General features: G+C 39.1%; 1 protein-coding gene across 2 annotated transcripts in view; it reads left to right on the top strand.

The window, feature by feature from the left end:
* The window catches only part of CD4 (CD4 molecule), a 64,451-nt gene extending 42,564 nt beyond the window's left edge, over nucleotides 1–21,887 (top strand). For both annotated transcript variants that reach the window (XM_061625196.1, XM_061625288.1), the window contains exons 3-10: nucleotides 4,420–4,593; nucleotides 4,686–4,823; nucleotides 4,960–5,217; nucleotides 6,402–6,692; nucleotides 10,617–10,853; nucleotides 11,086–11,210; nucleotides 11,338–11,402; nucleotides 18,187–21,887. In XM_061625196.1, the coding sequence (XP_061481180.1) occupies nucleotides 4,420–4,593; nucleotides 4,686–4,823; nucleotides 4,960–5,217; nucleotides 6,402–6,692; nucleotides 10,617–10,853; nucleotides 11,086–11,210; nucleotides 11,338–11,402; nucleotides 18,187–18,217 (1,319 nt within the window). In that variant the 3' untranslated portion in view covers nucleotides 18,218–21,887. The remainder of the gene's footprint in view (nucleotides 1–4,419; nucleotides 4,594–4,685; nucleotides 4,824–4,959; nucleotides 5,218–6,401; nucleotides 6,693–10,616; nucleotides 10,854–11,085; nucleotides 11,211–11,337; nucleotides 11,403–18,186) is intronic.
* The last annotated feature ends 1,218 nt before the right edge of the window (nucleotides 21,888–23,105 follow it).

Raw genomic sequence — 23,105 nt, 5'->3', positions numbered from 1 at the left:
TGCCCCTAGGCTTTGGAATTCCCTTCCTAAGGAGATAAGAATGGCCTCTTCCCTGCAGTCCTTTCATCAACAGGTAAAAACTTTCTTATTTCAGCAAGCCTTTGATTCCGAAGGCAGCTAAGGATAGGCCCAAAAGGAGGTCATATTGCTCTTGCTTGTTTATTTTTTAATTATTCTGATTTTATGAGTATAGTTTTTAATTATCAGAAACAGTTTAATGCTATTTTAAATTAGAGTTCATTTTTAATTATATCTGTCTATATTTATTTACTTATGTATTATATGTTTTTAACTTTGGTAGGTTTTAATTGTATCTGTTTTTTATCTGGAAGCTGCCATGAGTTCCAATTTGGAAAAACGGCGGGGTATAAATAAAGTTAATAAATAAATAAATAAATAATACTTGGTCTTGTAGTTAGCTCTGGGCTTCCCTCCCCCTTCCAGAAGTTCGTTTTAAAGCCCTACTGATCAGTGTCACAAGGCAAAGTGTCTGAACCTTCCACTAATCCCTTATGTGCCAGAATACAGTAAATGTGCACCTTGCGCTGGAGCAAAATGTTTTGTCACCATAGAAGTGTATTTGCCACAGTTCAATAGGAGAAATACATACAGAACGTACTAATAATATTATAGCAGGGTCTCTCAACTCCCCACTGAGAAACCTTACATCAGTGATTGGGATGATGGTACTTAATGTGTGCTCTTGTGGAGCAAAGGCTCTGTCAAATTCAAATTTCATGTGGCAGCCAGTAACAGACCCATTTATTTAAATGCCCACCCCACATAAAAAGCTGGGTGAAGAGGGGTTCAGTTTTAGAGCAAAATGAGTGTGCTGGTGAGAGGAGAACACTCCCCATGTACCAACACTTAAGTTACCTCCCCAAAGCCTCCTTCCAATCATTCTTTGCAAACAAGCTCACTGCCAGTAATGGAGTTCAACTAAGGAGAAAAGCATCCGATAGAACAGATTATGAGAAGGTGAGCTTTGGGGGGGGGAGGTAGCTCTTCCCCACCCACACAACCCTTTTGCTCTAAATATCAGATCTTCTCACACATGTTCCCCACATCATACACACACACAGGCCACATTCACACTATACATTTATTCCACTATTATTCCACTTTAAACAGTCATGGCTTCCCTAAAGGATCCTGGGAAGTAGTTTGCGAAGGGTGCTGAGAGTTGTTATTGTTGTTGCATGTCTTCAAGTCGATTACGACTTATGGCAACCCTGTGATCGGTGACCTCCAAGAGCATCTGTTACAAACCACCCTGTTCAGATCTTGTAAGTTCAGGTCTGTGGCTTCCTTTGTGGAATCAATCCATAAATCTCTTGTTTGGCCTTCATCTCTTTCTACTTCCTTCTGTTTTTCCCAGCATTATTGTCTTTTCTAGTGAATCATGTCTTCACATTAAGTGTCCAAAGTATGATAACCTCAGTTTCATCATTTTAGCTTCTAGTGATAGTTCTGGTTTAATTTGTTCTAACACCCAATTATTTGTCTTTTTTGCAGTCCATGATATGCTCAAAGCTCTCCTCCAATACCACATTTCAAATGAGTTGATTTTTCTCTTATCTGCTTTTTTCACTGTCCAACTTTCATATCTGTATATAGAGATTGGGAATACCATGGTGTGAATGATCCTGACTTTGGTGTTCAGTGATACATCTTTGCATTTGAGGACCTTTTCTAGTTCTCTCATAGCTGCCCTCCCCAGTCCTAGCCTTCTTCTGATTTCTTGACTATTGTCTCCATTTTGGTTAATGACTGTACCAAAGTATCGATAATCCTTGACAAGTTCAATGTCCTCACTGTCAACTTTAAAGTTACATAAATCTTCTGTTGTCATTACTTCAGTCTTCTCGATGTTCACCCGTAGTCCTGCTTTTGTGCTTTCCTCTTTAACTTTCATCAGCATTCATTTCAAATCATTACTGGTTTCTGCTAGTAGTATGGTATTGTCTGCATATCTTAAATTATTGTTATTTCTCCCTCCAATTTTCACACCTTCATCTTGGTCCAATCCTGCTTTCCGTATGATATGTTCTGCATATAGATTAAACGAATAGAGTAATAAAATACACCCCTGTCTCACACCCTTTCCAATTGGGAACCAATCAGTTTCTCCATAGTCTGTCCTTACGGTAGCCTCTTGTCCAGAGTATAGGTTGTGCATCAGTACAATCAGATGCTGTGGCACCCCCATTTCATTTAAAGCATTCCATAGTTTTCATGATCTACACAATCAAAGACTTTGCTGTAATCTACAACCCACGGGGTGATTTCCTTCTGAAATTCCATGTTCCTGTTGTGTGCGTCATACAACTTAGGACTCTCCTTTCGCATCTGTGTGCATCAGCCTCTGGGCTTCCTTTCGGCTTTGGCCCAGCTGCGTCATTAGTCACAGCGCTACTCGTACTTGGCCTTGTTTTTCCCTAGTAGCTCAGTGAGTGCCTTCTGACCTGGGGGTCTCATCTTCCAGCACTAACTCGTATTGCATTTTGGATAGTCTGTTCATAGGGTTTTCATGCTAAGAGGTATTCAGAGGTGGTTTACCATTGCCTTCCTCTGAGTTTGGATGCATCTTAGTCTGGTGCCTCAACTTTGACCATTCTGCCTTGGGGGTCCCTGCTAGGAGTCTAGCCTCTTGTTCTAGTCTCCTGACGACATTGCTCTGAGCTTATCTGACACTCTCAAACCTCCTCACCACGTTAAGACGTGCATCCTAGAGAGGTTGCTAGATTGTTAGGAGACCCCTATCCCCCTCACAGAGCTGCAACTCAGAGTTCCAGAGTTCTCTGGGAAGAGGGACTGACTATTAAACCACTTTGGGAACTTTAGCTCTATGAGGGTAATAGGAGCCTCATAACAACTGACAGCATCTTTCACAAACTACAGTTCCCAGGATTCTTGGGGGAAAGCCATGATGGTTTAAGTGGAATAATAGTGGAATAAATGTATGGTGTGAATGTGGTCATACACACACATGCATGCTTTGGGCAGAACTGGTTTAAACAAAGATGTCTACATGTAGTGCTGTCACATATAGTTTGAGCCCTAGTTTGTCCATTTTCTCTTAAAACATTGTGCTGAACCGTTTACCTCCATGGAGTAAATATCCTCTTCATGGTCTGTGCTGTTCTTACTGTTGCTTTACATTTTTATTGTGAAAAAGGCCTGTATAGTTGTTTGCTGTTTGTACTGGATTGCTGGGATCAAGATCTGCTGTTTCCAGAAAGAGACTACCTTCGCCTAGTAACAAGCTATCTGGGTTTAAAAAAAAGAAGAAGCAGATATAGCAGAGATTTTCAGGAACAGATTTAGTAGTTGTCATTGTTCCAGAGACTTGGGATGACACGTATGCTTGACAGTTGTTGAACCGTGGTAGTGGTGACTTCGGGTGTTGAACCGTGGTAGTGGTGACTTCAGCACTCACAAACAAGTTTTCATGCTGGCAGCAGATTTGGTATAACTACCACCAATCAATCCTTCAGTTTAAATCAGGCGTAAGAGGCGTCTGCAATAATTATAAGACCTATAGCTAGTGCAACTTTATGTACTTCCCTGCTTGTTCCAGGGGGTGATCAAATGTCTGTATATCACTCCTTGATATTAAATCAAAACGGATGCATTTTCCAGTGACAAGAACGTTTATGGGTTCCAGACCTTCTGAAAACTCTAGAGCAGGGGTGGGGAACTTTTTTGTCTCCATGGGCCAGATCCTTATCAAGATCTGCCTTGCAGGCCAAATTTAACAGGTAGGTGGGGCCAACTCACCTGTTAATGACCTGACATCCCCAAAGAAGTCGGGACATTGGGGCTTCAAGTGCAGCCGAGCTGAGCAGGTTCAGGGTGCAGGAGAGGTTTCTGCAAGGAGCTCATTTGCACACATGAATCAAGCAGGATTGGCCTCCCCATGTATCAGCTGATGCAGATGAGTAAAATCCTGTTTTCTGCAAAGATGCAGGAGCTCCCAACAACCAGCTGGTTGTCAGGTACTTTGGAAGCTGTGCAAAGCCCCTTTTGACCAAGCTCCACCTTTATTTGCCCCACAGCTGACATAATTTATGTCAGGAATAAGGTGGGTGAGCATGGCTTGACCAAAATGGCCTGGCAGGCCAAATGGGGAAGCCTGGCAGGCAAGTTTGGCCTGTGAGTTGGAGGATCTCCACCCCTACTCTGGAGTAACAAAGAAATATTTAAATAAAGGGAAACTGTATTACGAAAAAGAGAACAGAAATGCATACGAAAAATGAAAGTATAAATAAAATACAGATATGGCATAAGGCAGCGGTTAAGATTGTAAGCTTTGGGCCTGGAAATCTCTAGAATTCAGTGCTAAGGGGAGAATTTTGTGTTCCTTTGTTGACCTCTTTTTGCTGTTCCATATTTTTTTTGAGCCTGTGTTTATTTCAGGGGTGATGCTTCAGGAGCTTGCAGTGTTGAACATGAATGTTATTGCTGGCGAGCCTGTTGTCCTTCATTGTCAAGATGACATAAGAAACCAAAATCCTACTGTGGTCTGGAAATATAAGTCAGCAGATATACTTCAATATTCTCGTGGGAAAACTTTTTATGGTAAAATTCCAGGTATACCATTCCTCATGCTTCCAAAAGAGGGAAGGGGAACCTTTGCTCTTAGTAAAAAGCTTTAACTCCTTGCATTTCCATTTCCTTCAAAGCTAATATAGCCTCAGCCAAACTCAAGGATCCAGACAATGGGGATTTCTCTTTAATGCTGCCACCAGACGCATTGGAAGGACGTTATACCTGTGAAATAGGTGGAAAACAAATTAATATTGACCTTACATTGTGGAAAGGTGAGTGCTGTGATATGGGGAAGGAAGGAAGAAAAGGGAGATGTCAAGGCCTGCTTCCTGATCCATCTTCCTGAACTTGCTTGGGAGAGCCCCAGGTACAAAGAGTTAACCAGGTAATCCTTTTTTTCCTTCCTAGTAAAAGGATCTCCAGATGGATACCTCCTGGAGGGTGACACTTTACAACTGGATCTGCTTTCCGCTAACAGGAAGTCTGTTCGTGTTGAGTGGTTTAGCCCCCAAAGTGTAAAAGTAACGAGTAACAAACCACGATGGAATCTACAAAATGATGGTTGGACACTGCAGATAAAGGATCTTAATGTAGAAGACAACGGGACCTGGAAATGCACTCTTCCTAATAATAATCTCACCATCTACTGTAAAGTCAGGGTGATAGGTAGGAAGAATCACTGACCTTGATTCTTGGATCTCACATCTTTTCCTTACCAACCCCCCCCCCAACCATCAACAACTGTGTTAACATGATGTGGATTAGGAGTCAGGACAAGTGCACTTCATCCCTATCTCCTTTCTTGTCTTCTGTGAGCTGAAAGGTGTTTTCTCTGCAGCAGGGAGCCTTCATGAATAGAAAATCGGGGTTTAAGAAATGCAGTCATAGTGACAGGGACAACAGCAGAGGGGACAGGAAAGCATGCTTGCTCTCACTTCCTTCATGCAATATGAAAGGAACAACTGAAGGAATGTGCAGAGGAAGGAATGCCTGAAGAGGGCTTTGTGTCCTGATAAATTCTGCCAGTCTTGCAGAGTTGTACAAAATTACAGAGAGGAGGGTAAAATATCTTTGATGGTGTAATACCTCAGAGTTATCCAAGTTAAAGCTTGGAATTGTCATCCGTTGTTCGGTCCCTTTTTAAGATAATCCAGATGATGTTGTGAAATCATCTTCTGTGCACTCCTCCCATCTTCTCTCAGTCCTATTTGTGTCAATTTGTTTTGCAATAAAACTCAGTCGCAGAACATGGCTTTCCATTGTAGATAGTTAAAATGTTTTCGAGGATTTACACGGCTCTTCTGCCTTTGATCAAATATAGAGCCTGCCTGTTTTCTTGCTTCCTGTTGATAGATTACTGCTGGCCCTGGGGATTGATTAGTTATGAATAGCCGGAGCTTGGAAAAGTTACTTTTTTGAACTACAACTCCCATCAGCCCCAGCCAGCATGGCCACTGGATTGGGTTGATGGGAGTTATAGTTCAAAAAAGTAACTTTTCCAAGCTCTGTTTAGCCCTTGAATTGTACCTTGAATAGTCTTTCTTAATTACTCCAGTGCCAATTTCTGTTTCTGTCTGGCCCTCTTGCCTTTCAACTGTGGATTTCCCAATGCTTGGAGATGAGATCTTTGAGATGATGATGATGATGATGATGCAGACACTTTCACAGTTTCATAGCCTTTACTTTGCAAAGTCTACTTGGTTTAAGGAGCCCAGAAATAGACTGAAATAACATGTTTGACACCTCTGTAGAGTTCTGAAGGGGAACGAGAATTTCTCCCTGCTCTATGGTGAGGAAAATGGGAATTAATACAAGGCTGATTATTCTTGTCTTGTCTGCCATAAAATCAGGTTTCGTTAATTCACTGGATGTAGATATGAGGTACGCAGCTGTTAATAGTACAGTTGTCCTTTCATGCCCATTGAACATCCACCTCCATGAGATTCCAAGGAATATCCTAACAGGCCTGGTTTGGAAAAAGGATGAAAAGGAGGATTGCGTCGTACTCAATGCCAGCAGCAACTTAAAACCTCAAAAAGAGATATCCAAGGTCCAGTTTGAAGATGCTGGAGAGTACCAGTGCCAGCTCAGATTTACACAGAGGTCTTTAAATAAGACCATCCAGTTGGTAGTGTTGACAGGTAAGAATAAATCTTGGTCGCTTTGTATCATGATGATGTAATAAGTAGCATACATTAGTCATATTATTTTTCTGCATGCTGTATATATCCTTGTATTAATTATAGAAATTATTGTGCTAAAAGACCCCTTGAGCTAAACAACTGGAGAATTCCAGGAGCCAAGTTGTTCATACTTATTTAACAATGCATTAGATAACATTGGTAATCCTATTTTTTCTCAGTCAGAAAAAGGACTACAAATCTTTACTCTACCTCATGCCTTCCAGATGTTTTGAATACAACTCCCATCTGCCACACCCAGCATGGCCATCTGGGTGGTAATAAGTTGAGGAAGGCTGACATAAGCAATCATCACCCATTTTGCCAGCAGTTGCTTGCTAGAATCTTCCTGCTGGCTGTTCTTCCTGCCTCATAGTCTCACTTATGGCTAGCTAATTAAGGAGGGTTCTTCACAACTGACCTTTGTATCAAATGATGATTAATTCAAACTAGAGCTCTCAGTCACTTAAAATAATTTCTAGTTGATTAATCAACTGCCTGGTAACCAATTAAATAAATGTGCCTAATTACCAAAATCACAACCTTTTTGAGATACTGAATGAAGTGTGGCATAACTCCCAATAAAAATATCACCCATTGTTGGAAGAAAATATTGTCTTTCATATTTTCTTTTTTATTAAAGCTTGCAACTCTGGTTTAAACTCTGGGGGTGGGAGTATGCAACCACTTTCCATGGGACTGTTTCTTTGTGAATATAGTTTACAGGGAACCTTCATGGATGTGCCAAACACATATTGATGGCTAGGTCATGATGAATACAATTGCCAATAGTTCCTATTCAGTACAAACGCATTACTTTTCTACCTGCGTTAAGACTTATACATGAGCTATGAGGCTGTCTCTTCTGGAAGAAACTAGGTTTCCCTTAGATGCATCAGTTTGTACTTCAGGTTGCTCTTCTGGATCAAAATACTGGAGCACCAGCACTGTGGCAATGGCTTCTTTGAGCCTGCTTAAGGTTGCCTGATGTTCTGGCCTGCATTGCCTTGTGACATCATTCTTGAGCAGTGTGCCGCCTGATGTTCTGGCCTGCATTAAGCAATGTTCTCAGTAGTGCTGTCGGATTAAGGGTGTATATATATTGCTTGTCCTTGCTCACTTGGTGCCAAATAGGAGTCTGTTGATAAACACAGGCTTCTGCAAATTCTTCTTCCAGTAACAGCCCTTCTCATCTCATATAAGATCATTAACAACTTATTTCCAGCCAGGTTACTTTGCACATCCTCAACAGTGGGGACATAGACTTGCTGTCCAAGAAAGCCATTTCCCCCCTCTCTTTGATTACCATGCTGTTCACCCAGGCAGTAGGTTTGCTCATTCTGATAATGAGCCCTATAGCCTCCAGCCTTTAGCATTTTGGGGGTTGCATACTTTCCTATATGCATGGATTACTGAAGATACTGATGGGTCCAAGCAGATGTGATGTGTGCCGGGAAATTCTCCAAACCATTAAAAAATGTCTGGCTATTGCTTGAAAAAAATCAGCTTTTGTTGGAAGGTCCTTCCATCACAACTCATGAACTCACTTGATTATTTATTGCATTTATCAGTCGCTTTATACAACAAAAAGTCTCCAAGTGACTTGACAAAATAGAATACAACGCATAAAAGCAATTTAAGGTTCAGGATAATGTATGCTGCTTACAGTGTCAGATCACCTTTCTCTGTGAATGCGAGATCTACTTCATTAAGTCCTATATGCATGAACTGTTATTATCAGAGCTTGGAAAAGTTACTTTTTTAAACTATAACTCCCATCAGTCCCAGCCAACATGGCCACTGGATTGGGCTGATGGGAGTTGTAGTTCAAAAAAGTAACTTTTCCAAGATCTGGTTATTATACCTTTTGAATATTGGCATCTCCAGCAGCTGCTAGCTTGTAGATTTTGCACTCTAGCCTGCAGACTTGCTGCAATGATGTCTGGTATTGTACTTGTCTCATCTCCACCGTCTAGCCCGAAAGGCTAGCTGCAAACTTGTAACATCAACAGTAATGTAATGCATCATGGTCCTTTTGATTCTTTGCATGTGTGATGCTGCCATTGTTCAAATGAACAGTGTTCTCTAGTTTGATATTTGCTTCTGTTGCATTTGGCCTGCACATTTTTGTAAAATGGTTCCAGATCACTTGTGGCATATTATGATGTCATATGTTGAACATGGGCTTGTGAATACCTCCACAACCTCTGCAAATTATTCTGCTTTAGAGAGGATATTGCTTTGTTTAGATGTGGACCCCGGGTGCTTTTTCTGTTGATCAAAGCCATGTATTTTTGTCTTTGTGTAGCCATTGATTGTGCCTAGTCTCTTGTCAGTGCTTCAGGTCTGCAAGGATCAGTATCCTAGGCAAATGTTAGGTTGGGATTTTCAGGGACCCTCCCCTTTAACTGCTTTCTGACAAACTAAACACAATTTTGTTTATTAAGATAAGGATTTCTGTAGTTGCTTTTTGCCTAAGCTCTGTTATGTGGATACCATCCACACGATACATTTAAAGCACTCTTATACCACTGTTAACAGTCATGCCTTCCCCCAAAGAATTCTGGAAGTTTGTAAAGGGTACTGGACCTCCACTGGCCTCAATGAGAGCTTCCCTTGAACTGCAAATACCACCTTCAGAGAGAGAATATTTGGTGGGATGTTGCTGGGACAGAAAGGGTTACATTCCCCCTTCCCCACTTCCTATGGTCAGAGGCTGCTCAGACTTTCGTAAGCCTGCTGTTTACATAATAAAAACGTGCACATTAATTGCATTCAGGTAGTAAAATGGTAAAGGAAAGACCACACACCTGAGAGAATAAGGAAGGATGGGAACTGGGCTGCTTATATCACACTTGCAAAAACTATCCTATCTAGAGCCGGCAAACCTTCTGGCTGAAAAACAATTCCTGGGAACTACCAAAATGTGGACAAAAATGGATGTGAGGTCAGAATCTATGATTAGATATATTGATTAAAAAAAACTAAAGCAGCCAAAAGGTCCTCTTGATTTAGGTTGTAGTAACAGTATTGGGAGAGAGGGTGTTTTCATGGTTTGGTCAACCCAGGCCAGCACAAGATATTTTGCTGCCCGAGGCAAAGAGCAAGACCTTCCCATCTTATTTCGGCACTGGTGATGATGAGACAGCATCTTTCTTCACTGCACTTGAAGCAGCAGATCAGTTTAGGGGGACCAGGAAAGGCTGTGTTAGCATACGCAGGTGTCCTCCAGCTGAAATGGCCAAGGGGCTAAGGAGAAAGCCATTGGGTTCCGTTGCTAGCCCTCAACATCTGCTGCCTCACTTTGAAAGTGGTAGGGCCACCCTGGATCAATATGGTTTGTGTACATTTTTTAGCTCAGATGTGTGCTGATCAGTCAGACGTATTCACTAATCGTTGTTCTCTGGAGTGGGCTGCTTGTTTCCTGAAAGCTCACCTATAAAATCTCAGCGTATAATCCCAAATCTAACTCATGTATGCCAAACCAGGATATAAGCTGGTGCCAGAAATATGAACAGCATGCATTTACTTTCTCTGCATTGTGACTAGAGATGTGAAGGCCCAGAGGAAAAAAAACCCAGAAAAATGGGGGAGGGGAGAGAAAAATAGAAAGAAGAGGTTTCCCTCCCCCCCATTTTTTCAGTTTTTTGTGAGGGCTTCACCTCTATAATTGTAACCCTTTGAATAAAACTGATCAAGCTGTACATGTGCCACCTGAAGTGTTTCTGCCTTCTGCAGGGAGGGAGCCCCCTCCTGTGAGTTTGGCAGCCTAGAAGTTTAGATCATAAGATAATGTGTCTTTTGTAGCAAGGTGCATCCCCAATATGGATGCCTGGTGTTCTGTCCTGATCCCTCATGAATGATCTTTGCTTGTCTTCCCTGCAGTTTCTGCCAGTCCCCCTGGACTCCGCTCCAGAAATGGGGATGTGAACCTGTGCTGCCACATCTCTGCCCCTGTTCCTCCCAAGGTTCAGTTGTGCTGGGCTAATATGAATGAGACGTCCAAATGTGCCTCCGACTTTCCCGACAGCAAGTTTTGCTCTACGGCCAGAACTGCAGAGCTGTGGAGATGCAGTCTCAAGGTGGAGAACAATGAGAAGATCAGTATGAGCTACGTTGTGGGTATGTTCCAGGTGTGGTAGCCATGATAGTCTGTTGCAGGGAAAGCAACAAAATCTTGTAGCGCTTTAAAGATCTGACATATTTAGAACTGCATAGGTTTTTGTGGGCCAGAGCACACTTAATCAGATGCATGTGGCCATGGGAATCTTCAACAGAATGCCATATCTTTCCTCGTCCTGTGTCTTTGTCTACCCTCCTCCCATTTCAGCTCCGATTCTTCTTTTTACAACAGAGGCCACCATGGTAAAGAATGACTTCCCACTGATTGAAGTAGCCTCAGGAGCTGGGGCACTGCTGCTCCTGTTGACCATGACAGTTGTCTGTGTGTACACTTCCAAAATGGTTAAACGGAAAAGGGTGAGTTGCTATGTGTCCATAAATGGAAAGGATGGGGGGGGGAGATTTATATGCATAGAAGCCAGTGGAAGAGAACCTGAAAGACAGCATAAAACATAGAGAATCTCTCCTTTATTTTTTGGCACAGAAAGCAAAGAGGATGGCTCAGGCTAAGCGACACTTGCTTGAAAAGAAGGTTTGTCAGTGTCATAAGTAAGTACCTGAGCACTCAACAGATAGCCCTGGATTAGTTTAGAAGGGCTCTTTGCCACATACTTTTCTTTACTGGGGGAGAGAGGACTAGCAGTCAGTCAAACTAATGGTACTTGGTCTTATTTTCTACCACAACACAAAGTCACGTCAAAGAGAGCAGGGTTATACCATATTTAGTAGCTTCTTTTTCATTCCCTTTTGCAGTAACAGACCAGAACCAAAATAGCCTCAAAAAGTATAACTCTCACCTTCACCAATTAAAATTTGCACTGTACCCATAATCAACTAACGTTCTATTTCATAGGTTCCCAAAGTGTGGCCTGTAGACCACCACTATTCTAATTGACTAGTCTGTTGGTTAAAGCAAATAAAGCTTGCAGAAATATGAGAATAATTCATTTGTATCCAAATAAAAAGTTTTAAAAATGCAGTGCACCTTTATCAGAGACAAGGGCTGCAATCCAATACACACTTACCTGGGAGTAAGTCCCACTGAATCCAATGTAGCTTACTTCTGAGTAGACATGTATAGGATTGCAGCCTAGGTGAGCAGCCACTCTTCAGCAATTCAGCTTTACTATTTTTTTGAACTGCATTGCTGAACAAATTGTGCGGCTGACATTGGAAAACCAAATGCATTTATCCACCTGAAATCTCAAACAAGTTTTTTCCACTATAAAAGCATGCTTTGTTTTTCAGTGGTGGCTGGTGCCCACTAGACCTGGTAGGGCTGCTGTGGGAGTGTGGCCAACAAGGTCATGGAAGACTGGCCAAGTTTCTCCCCATCCTTCTCCCTTACAAACATACTGTGGATACTTAAGCATTCCAGTTTTGCGTATAGCACCTAACTAAACTGTAAAATGTCTTGCTTTGGTTCAGAAGGGATTCTGGCTGCTATCATGGATAATAGTTATTGTCTAAAGATCTCCAGAGTATCTTTAAAAAAAAAAATTCTGTAAACTGTAAGTTCTTATTACTTGGAGAAAAAGATATGGCAGGTGGGGAAAAGCAAGAAGCCAAAATGTCAGAAAAAGGAGTCTTTCATACCATATGATCAGTTCTGAATAGCGTGGGGACTCAGACATTCACAAAAAGTACATTTAAGTTTCTTGGTTTTTATAAAAGCAGGGATTTGCTTAATTCAAAATTCCTTTTGCTTTTGATCAATCACATTTACACAAGTTCCACCTCTCCACTCAAAGTGAAATTGGTGCTGGATATGCAACAACCCCACCCATATCCTGCTACTGGGACTACCAATGCCAGGATATCTGTGTTATCAACTACAATCCTACTCTCTTCTCCCCCAGTCTGGGTTCAGAAAGAAAATAAGTACCTGATCTTCTTCAAAGTACTCCTAAGTCTTGTTTTTTTTTTAATAATAATTTTTTATTATTCAAATTTTTATAAAAACAAATACAAATACAACAAAAACAATACAACAGAAAAAAAATAAAAGAAAAAGAAAAACTTGACTTCCGATTTGTTACAGATCAGCTATAAGTATATAATATATATCAAACCTGTCTCCTAGAACATACGAAATTCACTTTTTTCCAAAGTCTATCTTAATTAATCGTCAAATCCCATTATCATCATTTCATTTTTTTCTTTCAACAAAAAGTCCAAAAGAGGCTTCCATTCCTTAAGAAATGTATCTGTCATTTTTTCTCTAATAAGACATGTCAATTTGTCCATCTCAACTAAGTCCATTAATTTCAATAGCCATTCTTCCATTGTTGGTATCGATTCCATTTTCCACTTTTGTGCATATAGTAATCTTGCTGCCGTGATCATATATAATATTATTCTTCCATATTTCTTTTCCTTTTGTTTATCCATAAAACCCAATAAAAAAAATTCTGGTTTTGACTGAATATTTATCTTTAAGATTTTTTGCATCATCCTACCTATCTGTGCCCAAAATAATTTTGCCTGTTTACACAACCACCACATATGATAAAAAGATCCTTCTTGTTGTTTACATTTCCAACATACATTAGAAACATTACTATACATTTTTGACAACTTTTCTGGAGTCATATACCAACGATACATCATAAAAATTTTCTTTAAGATTATAGCATAATGTAAATTTCAAACCTTTTTTCCACATAATTTCCCATTGATCCATTTGTATATTATAACCAAAAATTTTTGCCCACTTAACCATACACTCTTTTACTTGTTCTTCTTCCATGTCCATTTTTAATAAAAATTTATACATTTTTGCAATTATGCATTCATCATTTGTACACAAACCTATTTCAAAATCAGATTTATTTATTTCAAACCCATACATTTTCTTGTCCATTTTAAATCTTTCTAACAATTGTAAATAGGCAAACCATTGTGAACTATATCCTTCCTTTATTAGTTGTTCTCTCTCTTTCATTATATATTCACCATGCACATTTTCTAATAGTTCTTGGTAAGTTAACCATTTCTCTTTTCCAGCCATTTCTCTTCTATAAAATGCTTCTTGACTTGAAACACATAGTGGTATTTTCGAAAAAAAACCTTGTTTTGTATTTATTCCATATATTCAACAAAGGACGTCTTATAAAATGATTATTAAAATCCACATTAACTTTTACTTTATCATACCATAGATATCCATGCCATCCCCACTTCAGGTTGTGACCCTCCAAATCCAATAATCTTTTATTCCTCAATATAATCCATTCCTTTATCCAGACTAAGCAACAAGCAGCAAAATAAAGTCTCAAATTTGGTAATCCCAGCCCTCCTCTTTCTTTTCTCCTCTCTCCGAGGAGGTGCGCCTGGCGCCGACACTATCATCTTTTCGGCGCCAGGTTAAAACCTTTCTCTTCTCTGAGGCATTTTAATTCCTGTTAATTGTAAATTATTATATTTTGATTTTAGACTGTACAGTTTTGTGTACAGTTTTGTGTTATTTTTGTTGTATTTTTAATGTTCACCGCCCAGAGAGCTGTTGCTAGTCGGGCGGTATATAAGCTTAATTAAATAAAATAAAAAATAAAAATTTGGCATCTTGTAATAATTTAAATTTAACTCTTGGTTTTTTCCCCTGCCAAACAAATTTAGAAATATCTTTTTGCCATTGTTTGAAAGGTAGATCAGAGGATATGACAGGTATTGTTTGAAATAGAAACATCATTCTCGGCAATACATTCATTTTTATTACAGATATTCTACCCATTAATGACAACTGTAATTTATCCCATCTTAACAAATCTTTCTTAATCTCTGTCCATAGTTTTTCATAATTATTATGAAACAACTTTGAATTTTTATTTGTCATAATGATACCTAAATATTTCACCTTTTCTTCTATTTTAAAATCTATCTTCTCCATTAACTCTTTTTGATCTCTTAAAGATAAATTTTTCACCAGCATCTTCGTTTTTTGATTATTGACATTAAATCCTGCTAATGGTCCAAATTCTTCTAATTTATCCATCAATACTTTGATTCCTTCCAAGGGATTTTCTAATACAATTATCAAGTCATCAGCAAATGCTCTCAATTTATATTCCTCTTTTTTTATCTTTATTCCCGAAATCCTTTTGTCTTGCCTTATGTCTCTAAGCAGCACTTCTAAAACCAGAATAAATAGAAGGGGGGACAATGGACATCCCTGTCTTGTACCCTTTTGTATTTCACATGAGTCCGTTAAATCCCCATTGACAATTATCTCTGCCTTCTGTGATGTATAAATCGATCTGATCCATTTTATAAAATTATCTCCAAAGTCCATTTGCTCTAGAATCTTAAACATAAATTTCCAATTCAAATTATCAAATGCTTTCTCAGCATCCAAGAAAATCAAAGCAGCTTGTATGTCATTTCGTTGTTCTAGATATTCCAACACATTCAAAACATTCCTGACGTTATCACATAATTGTCTTTTAGGTAAAAACCCCGCTTGATCTTCCTGAATAAATTGTTGCAATATTATTTTCATTCTTTCAGCCAAAATCATTGTAAAAATTTTATAGTCATTATTCAGTAAAGATATTGGCCGATAATTTTTTGTTTTAGTTAAATCCTGCTCCTCTTTAGGTATTAATGTTATATTGGCATTTTTCCAACTATCCGGTATCTTCCCCTCTTGTAAAATAGAATTCATTGTATACTGTAAAGGTAGTAAAAGTTCCTCCTCCAAGCATTTGTAATACATTGCTGATAGTCCATCCGGTCCTGGCGCCTTTCCTAATTTAATTTTACTTATAGCCTCAGATATTTCTCTTGACGTAATAGGACCATTAATAGCTTGTCTCTGAAGATCTGTAATTTTGGGCAAATTCTGTTTGGATATATACTCTTCTATTTTTTCTGAGGGAATTTCCTGACACTTGTACAAAGTTGAATAATATTGATGGAAAACCCTTTGGATTTTTAAATTGTCTGTCAACATCTCATCTCCTTCTTGTATCTTTAAAATAAGATTTTTTTGTCGTTCTTTTCTTAATTTATATGCTAGCAATTTCCCCGGTTTATTTGCAAATTCAAAAGTCCTTTGTTTAGCAAAATTTAATTTCCTTTCAATTTCTCTAACTGTCAACATTGACACTTGTTTCTGTAACATTTTAATTTGATTTACAGTAGAAGCTTTAGTTGGATTCTTTTTCAATTCTTCCTCTTTTTGTTTTATTTCTTCCAAGATCAATTGCATTTTCTGTTGTTTCTTCTTTTTTAATTCAGAATTACATTTAATAAAATATCCCCTCATAAATGCTTTACTTGTATCCCAAACAATATTTTCATCTGTTCCTTTATGTAAATTGTGTTCAAAAACCTCTTTTAATTTCTTCTTACATTCCTGCACTATTTTATCATTCTGTAATAAAGATCCATTTAGTCTCCATCTAAATCCAAGATTTTTTTAAAGTCAATATCACTGGATTATGATCCGAAAAGGTTTTTGGTAACACATCCATCTTGGAAATATCTTTCACTAAATTTTTAGACATCCAAATCATATCAATCCTCGAAAATGTTTTATGTCTTTCTGAAAAGTAAGTAAATTCCTTTGCATTGTCATTTATATATCTCCAAGCATCCACCAATTCTAAATTTTCCATCAATTCGAAACAGATCTTCGGCAATTTGCCCTGTGTCTCTTTAATATTTTTCTGAGAAAGTCTACCCATTTTTGGTGAAATTACCCCATTCCAGTCACCCATGACACACCAATGATCATATGCAAACTCTGATAGTTTTTCCATAAGTCCAGTATAAAACCTTGTTTTATCTTCATTAGGAGCATAAATGCCCACTATCAAAATTTTTGTACCCTGAATGGTGATTTCAACTCCCACAAATCTGCCACTATCATCCAATAATATCAATTTAGGAGACAATTGTGAATTAATATAAAGAACCACACCATTTTTTTTTAATCCTAAATCTTGTTTTAATTAAAATAATTATAATAAATTCTTGCTCTTATCACTATAGGGATTAATTATCTTGCGTAAACCCATATCAAAATTAAAGATACTTTAAATAAATAAAAATAAATAAGGTCCAGTCCAACCTAGTCCATTTTTGGGGCAGTGCCACCAAGAATGTCCTCTCCCTCCCACACTGACAATAAAATGGTCCAGTTCAAGTCCAGCCCATGGGGGGGGGAAACAGATTCTCTCCACACACATACACACTTATGATGCCAGACAAACATTTTGGGAGGGCAGTTTGCCACCAAGAATATCCTCTTCCCCCCACCCTGACATAAAAGGCCTAGCTTGGTCCATGAAGAAACCAGAGTTCCGTCTTATGATGCCAGTCAAACATTTTTATGGGCAGTTCGTCACCAAGAAAAATCTACTCTCCCTTCCTGACCCCCTACAATAAATAGGGCCCAGTCCAACTTATGAAGAAACCAAACCTGCTTTTAAAGTAGTTTACTACCATTCCTCTCAGTGATATGTCTAGATATATCTAAGCATGCCCAGAACCAAGGTGTGATTCTGACATAGGCTAAGACTACCAAGTGGGCTGCTGTTGAAGCAGTCTAGACTCCTCCCTAATTTGCTATAGGACGTCTTAACAACAGATGTAGTAGAACCTTCGAAGAGGGTTGACAAGGTGTCAGACCGAGGGGAGAGTCCTCTTTGCCATAGCTACACTTTTGGATTAGGATTGGCTGAGTGGTGCAGAGGGCTGATTGGCCAGAGAACAAGAAGCTGTTTGGCCAGAGTATAGTAGATTGACATAAATGTTTACAGAGCTTTTTGAGTTCAAATAGAAGAACAGGAATACCCCGCTATACGGACCTTCACTTTATGGACACTTGTGAGTACGGACATATTTACAGTAGCACCATTCCCGTTTACGTACGCTCGCTTCGCAAGAACGGACACTTAACGGCATGACGCCACTGCCCAATCAGTTTCCAACTACAAACTTTTTCTTAAAATAAGGCCTATTATGTTTATTTTAGTTATATATGCGTTATTTACATCAGTTATGCCCGTATATGACGATTGCAGTGCAGTATATGCATCGATAAGTGAAAAAAGGTAGTGCTTCACTTTAAGTACATTTTCGGTTTACGTACTCGCTCTGGACCCATTGCGTACGTTAATGTGGGGTATTCCTGTATAAAATGTGTGTGGATCAAGAAATTGTGTGTGTGTGTGTGTGTGTGTGTGTGAGAGAGAGAGAGAGAGAATTAAAAATTGCTTCACTTTCTCACTGGGAGGGCTGTGCCTCACTAGTTTCAATGGGCCAGCCTCCACTGATGTTTTCCTGCTACATCCTGGATCTGAGGGAACATATTTTTTTTCTCTTACAGGGAGCTGACAGATGATTACTATCACACTTGAGCAAGAGGGTGTTCTGCTTCCAGGGACATTTTTCCGTCACTATTTTGCAGGTGGGACTCAATGGCATACTGGCAAATTCAGGTAGCACAATTAAAATGGATCTGGGTTTTTGCACAACAAACCCACTTCAAAAAGAAAGCTGGACTTTTTGCAGTAAGGAAAGTGATGGGAAAATGCACCGGAAAATATGGAATAACAATTGCTTTACCTGATGTCATATAACCTCCTTGTGAACAAGTCAGAATCAATACTTAAAAAATGCCAATGTTGTGCAAACAAATCAGAATGAATGCTCAGTCAACAGGTTGTCTAGAAATAACGAGAAAGGCAAATGTGCCCTTGAACTCGACCAATCCATGCTGGCTCATTTCATTGCCTTGCTTTTTTTTTAACCTTTGTTCATATGTTAACATGCACTCCCACTACAGCTCTGGGTCCAATGCACGCTTGCTGTATATAAGAGTGAGCACAGATGCTTCCTGTTTGGATGTTTTTGATTTAATGTTCTCCTAAATTAATATTGTTACTAGAAATACATAAGCAGCAAGTGAAAGGCTCCATATCTCTTCAATTTATTCTCACCAACAGTGTCATTCAAAATTCCAAGGTGTGTGCCCACATTATATATTTTAATTTTAATTACAATTGCTCATAGACCTTGGAATTCCAATTTTTCTCTATTTTTTCTTTATAGTTGGTAAAAAATAACTCATAAATCACTTAATTAACAAGTCCCTAAGTGGTGTATTTGTATACAAGAATTATCAATAATGTATGCATCAATATTTAAAAACAAGTACACATAACTAAATGATATGTCCTAGTAGCCTTGTCAGAACAATAATTCAGCTGCCTGACCCTACACTGTCAAGGTCCTCTGACTTCAGAGCGGCTAAGCCAATTGCAGCTAGAAGGACTGTGAGACCTCTCCCTGCTCAGGTAGCTTACTGTGATATTGGAGTAGATCAGTCACACCCATGGGCTATGACCATGCCAGCCATATAGATGTGCTCAATGGAGACAAGTACACAAATGTTTTGATTGAAAGATTTACCATAGCTTTTACATTATATCAATCAGCTGCTTCCAAGGACTGCTTCCAACAGATTTTGGGAATTGGGACCAGGAAATTTTCTGGGTCACAAAATGGCCTCAAACTCAGGTCTTTGTAATTTGGGAACAGTCTGATATGAATATGAGATTTGTAAATAGGTTCATAGCTAGAAATTTGGTGGTGGTGGTGAGGAAGCAAAAATCAGTGAATGCAAAATAGAAACAATCTGACCACAAGGAATCTAGTATGTTCAAATGAAAAGTATTTGATTTATTAATGTTGTCCATCATCCTGTACACTCATTGATCAAGGTACTGGAAGGCAGGAGCAAGTTTTCTTTACATGAGGCAACTGAGCAGAATATTGCCTGCATGTTTTTCTTAATATCTTTGTAACAGAAGGGTTAGAGACTGTCTATTCTTTTTTAAAATGAAAGCTAAAAATTTAGGCTACAACCCGGAACTACAAAGAAAGTCCCAGGAGTGCTGGAAGATGCTTGTCTCATACTTGTGTCTCTTTTCATTCTCATGTTAAAAAGATGTGTCTATGCAGCCATTTTCTAATCACTTCCCTTCATTCATTATCAAAATGCAATACATTTTAGTATTAACCTGTGCAACCTTGTGGTCCCCACTCTTCTTGTTGGTACAATTGGTTTTAACATCTTAATAGATTAATCCTGTTTTAATGCTGATTTTATATGTTTATATGTTTTATATTTTTATAGGTTCTTAATGATGTGTACTTGTTTTTATCTGGAAGCCGCCTTGAGTTCCAGTTTGGAAAAAGGGCGGGGTAGAAATAATAATAATAATAATACTAATGGTTAGAACAGAATAAAATAAAATGGATTACAGGTGGATAAAGATTTACCCTTGTCTTGTTTTGTGGGTGTTATGAGCCAAACGTTATTTTGAGCAGCACAAATTTGTTTGCATTGCAGTTCAAATGGATTGACTCAGCAAAGAGTCGGCTCATATTTGAAGTAATTAAAATTAATACAAGGTTTACATAATAGAATTACTGTTGAACTGAACATTTTTCAGTTGCTAGTTTTATTTGAATTTCATAGACCTTTAGTGTGCAGCCAGGGCCCAATCTAGTTAAGCATTCATGCTTCTCAGATCCAGCCCTGGGGTGAATTTTATCATTTTATCATTGTTGTTATGTGCCTTCAAGTCAATTACAACTTATGGCGACCCTATCAGTGACCTCCGAGAGCATCTGTCATGGACCACCCTGTTCAGATCTTGTAGATTCAGGTCTGTGGCTTCCTCTATGGAATCAATCCATCTCTTGTTTGGCCTTCCTCTTTTTCGACTCCCTTCTGTTTTCCCCAGCATTATGGTCTTTTCTAATGAATCATGTCTTCTCATTATGTGTCCAAAGTATGATAACCTCAGTTTCATCATTGTAGCTTCTAGTGACAGTTCTGGTTTAATTTGTTCTAACACCCAATTCTTTGTCTTTTTTTAGGGAGATAATAAATTAACCAAGTTTCATGTTGGTTTTTAATCTAGAAAAGCTGCCATTAGTCTTATTTATATCTGGGTAGACTGCAGTGGAGATCCTTGCTTATCACAAATTAGTGTCTTATTTAATACAGGGACCTTTCTAACCATACTGTTTTCCCTCCTAGGAATACAATAGTGTAGGAAGGCTCTAAGGATGGTGAGAGCTTTACGACAGACCAGGGTCACCTGCAGATTGCCACTGTTTTGTGGGAAGGATTCAGTTGCATACTGAAAATTTAAGTTTGTGCAATTAAAGTGAATTAAAGCACTCTGGCACAAGAGGTCAGAGCGTGCCTTTTTTATGGACTTTTTGCCATTAGGAAAGTGATAGGGAAATGCATAAAAAGTGTGAGATAATAATCAATTGATGGGAAGACCTATAACTTATGTGCAAACAAATCACGGTTAAATCAGGATGAATACTCATTATTGTAGCACCTCCCTGCTAACAAATAAGAACATATGCTCAATAAAGAGTGGGCATCATCTCATGTAAACTTTGTGCCAGGAAATCAGGGAGGAGCCCCAGTGAAAATAAGTAATCTGAAACAAAGAAGGCCTTTTTTTTGTAGGAGGAAAGCAAATTATAAAAATCAAGCATACAAGAACATAAACTCAAAAAGAGTAAATTAACTTAGCTAAAATCTTAACACCTAGAAATAGAAAGTTATCATTGTGGAGGGTTTCCGAAAAGCACTCTAGTGGCAGCACTCCATGCTGCAGGTGTGACATTTGAAAGCCATTTCCCAAGTGTATTGGCCCAGTCATGTGCAGCAACTTTGCACCAGCACTCACAATTGCCTGGCAGCAACTCATGCACCAATGATCTGTGTAGATCAGCAGTATGACCTATGGATAGGCTAATCACAATAGGGAAGTTCAGAAGCATAATGCTGATACCTACCTTATGGCATGAATTAACCTCTTATCTAATATTCTATATGTTTATATTGGCTATTCTTGTATCAATATGCTCTGTATTATTGTTTTAATCTTAATTATGTCTCACTTTATTCAGCATTTTCCCCCAAGCTATCAAGTGCCAACTTCTTCTTTTTTCCATAAGGAAATTCATTCTCCACCACTACCACCCTGCCTGAAACAGGACAATGAGAATCACACAGAATATTCTAAATATGGAAGACATATAATGGTATTTTAGTGTTTGCTTTTTATATCCAGTCCTCTTCCTAATACTTCCAAACACTGCCTTTGTCAGTGCTGCCAAACACCAAGCTGACATTTTCAATGAGCTTTCTGGTTTGACCCTGAGATTTCTTCCCTAAATTGTACAAGCCAATTCAGAACCCTTCAACATACATTTGTGTAGCTGGGATTATTGGTCCCAACTTGCATTAATTTGCTGAATTTCATTTGTCCAGGAAAACAGCCGGGGGAGTGATAAGATTCTCCTCAACGCTTACACCCACTATGTGCAGGCCACAGTTTATGCTCTCTTGCGTTCTCTCTTCCTTTTTGTTCCCACTGCACGTCTTTAATTGTACAAACCTTCTCCAGATTCTTCAGCCACACAGGTCATTCTTTCCCCCCTTCTCCTCACACCTACCTTATTTACATGGACAGTCTTGCAGGAACAGACCTCAACCTGCCTCTCTGACCAATCCCTCCTACTTTGGATAGACAACCACTTCTGAAACTTTCTATTTTATGGTGATGAGGGTGGTGGTGATGATTTATTTATATACTATTTTTCACTCCTAAAGCTAAGACTGAGGCACTCTTAGTGCGCAATTTCCTGGACTGGATGTGTGGGGTTCAACCTGTTCTGGAAGGAGTTGCACTCTCCCTGAAAGAGCAGGTACACAGCTTAGGATACTGTGGTATCTATTCTCTTGATGGAGGCACACGTGGCCTTGGTGGCATGGAGTTCCTTCCATCTGCTTTGGCTGGTGGCCCAGCTGCGACCCTATCTGGACAGATATAACCTAGCTGCAGTAGTGTATGCTCTGGTAACCTCTAGTTTGGATTTCTGCAGTTCAGAAACTATAGCTAGTGCAGAATTCAGTAGCCAGATTACTGATGTGGACTAGAACATCTGAACATATTACACCAATTCTGTCCCAACTGCCTTGGCTACTAATTATTTTATGGACTCAATTCAAAGTGCTGGTTTTGACCTTTAAATATCTATATAGACCACAGTACCTCAAGATCCACTTCTCCCCATATGAAGCAGCCCAGACCTTGCAGTCTTCATCAGAGGCCCTTCTCTGTGTGCCCCAGCCAAGGGAGGGGTGGAAAGTAGCCACATGAGAATGGGCCTTTTCAATGGTAGCCCCTCCCCATCTGTGGAATGCTA

Source organism: Rhineura floridana, chromosome 1, assembly GCF_030035675.1.
Source record: "Rhineura floridana isolate rRhiFlo1 chromosome 1, rRhiFlo1.hap2, whole genome shotgun sequence".
Classification (NCBI taxonomy): Eukaryota; Metazoa; Chordata; class Lepidosauria; order Squamata; family Rhineuridae; genus Rhineura; species Rhineura floridana.
The sequence above is the reverse complement of the archived record's forward strand: the minus strand, read 5'-3'. Positions and strand labels throughout refer to the sequence as shown.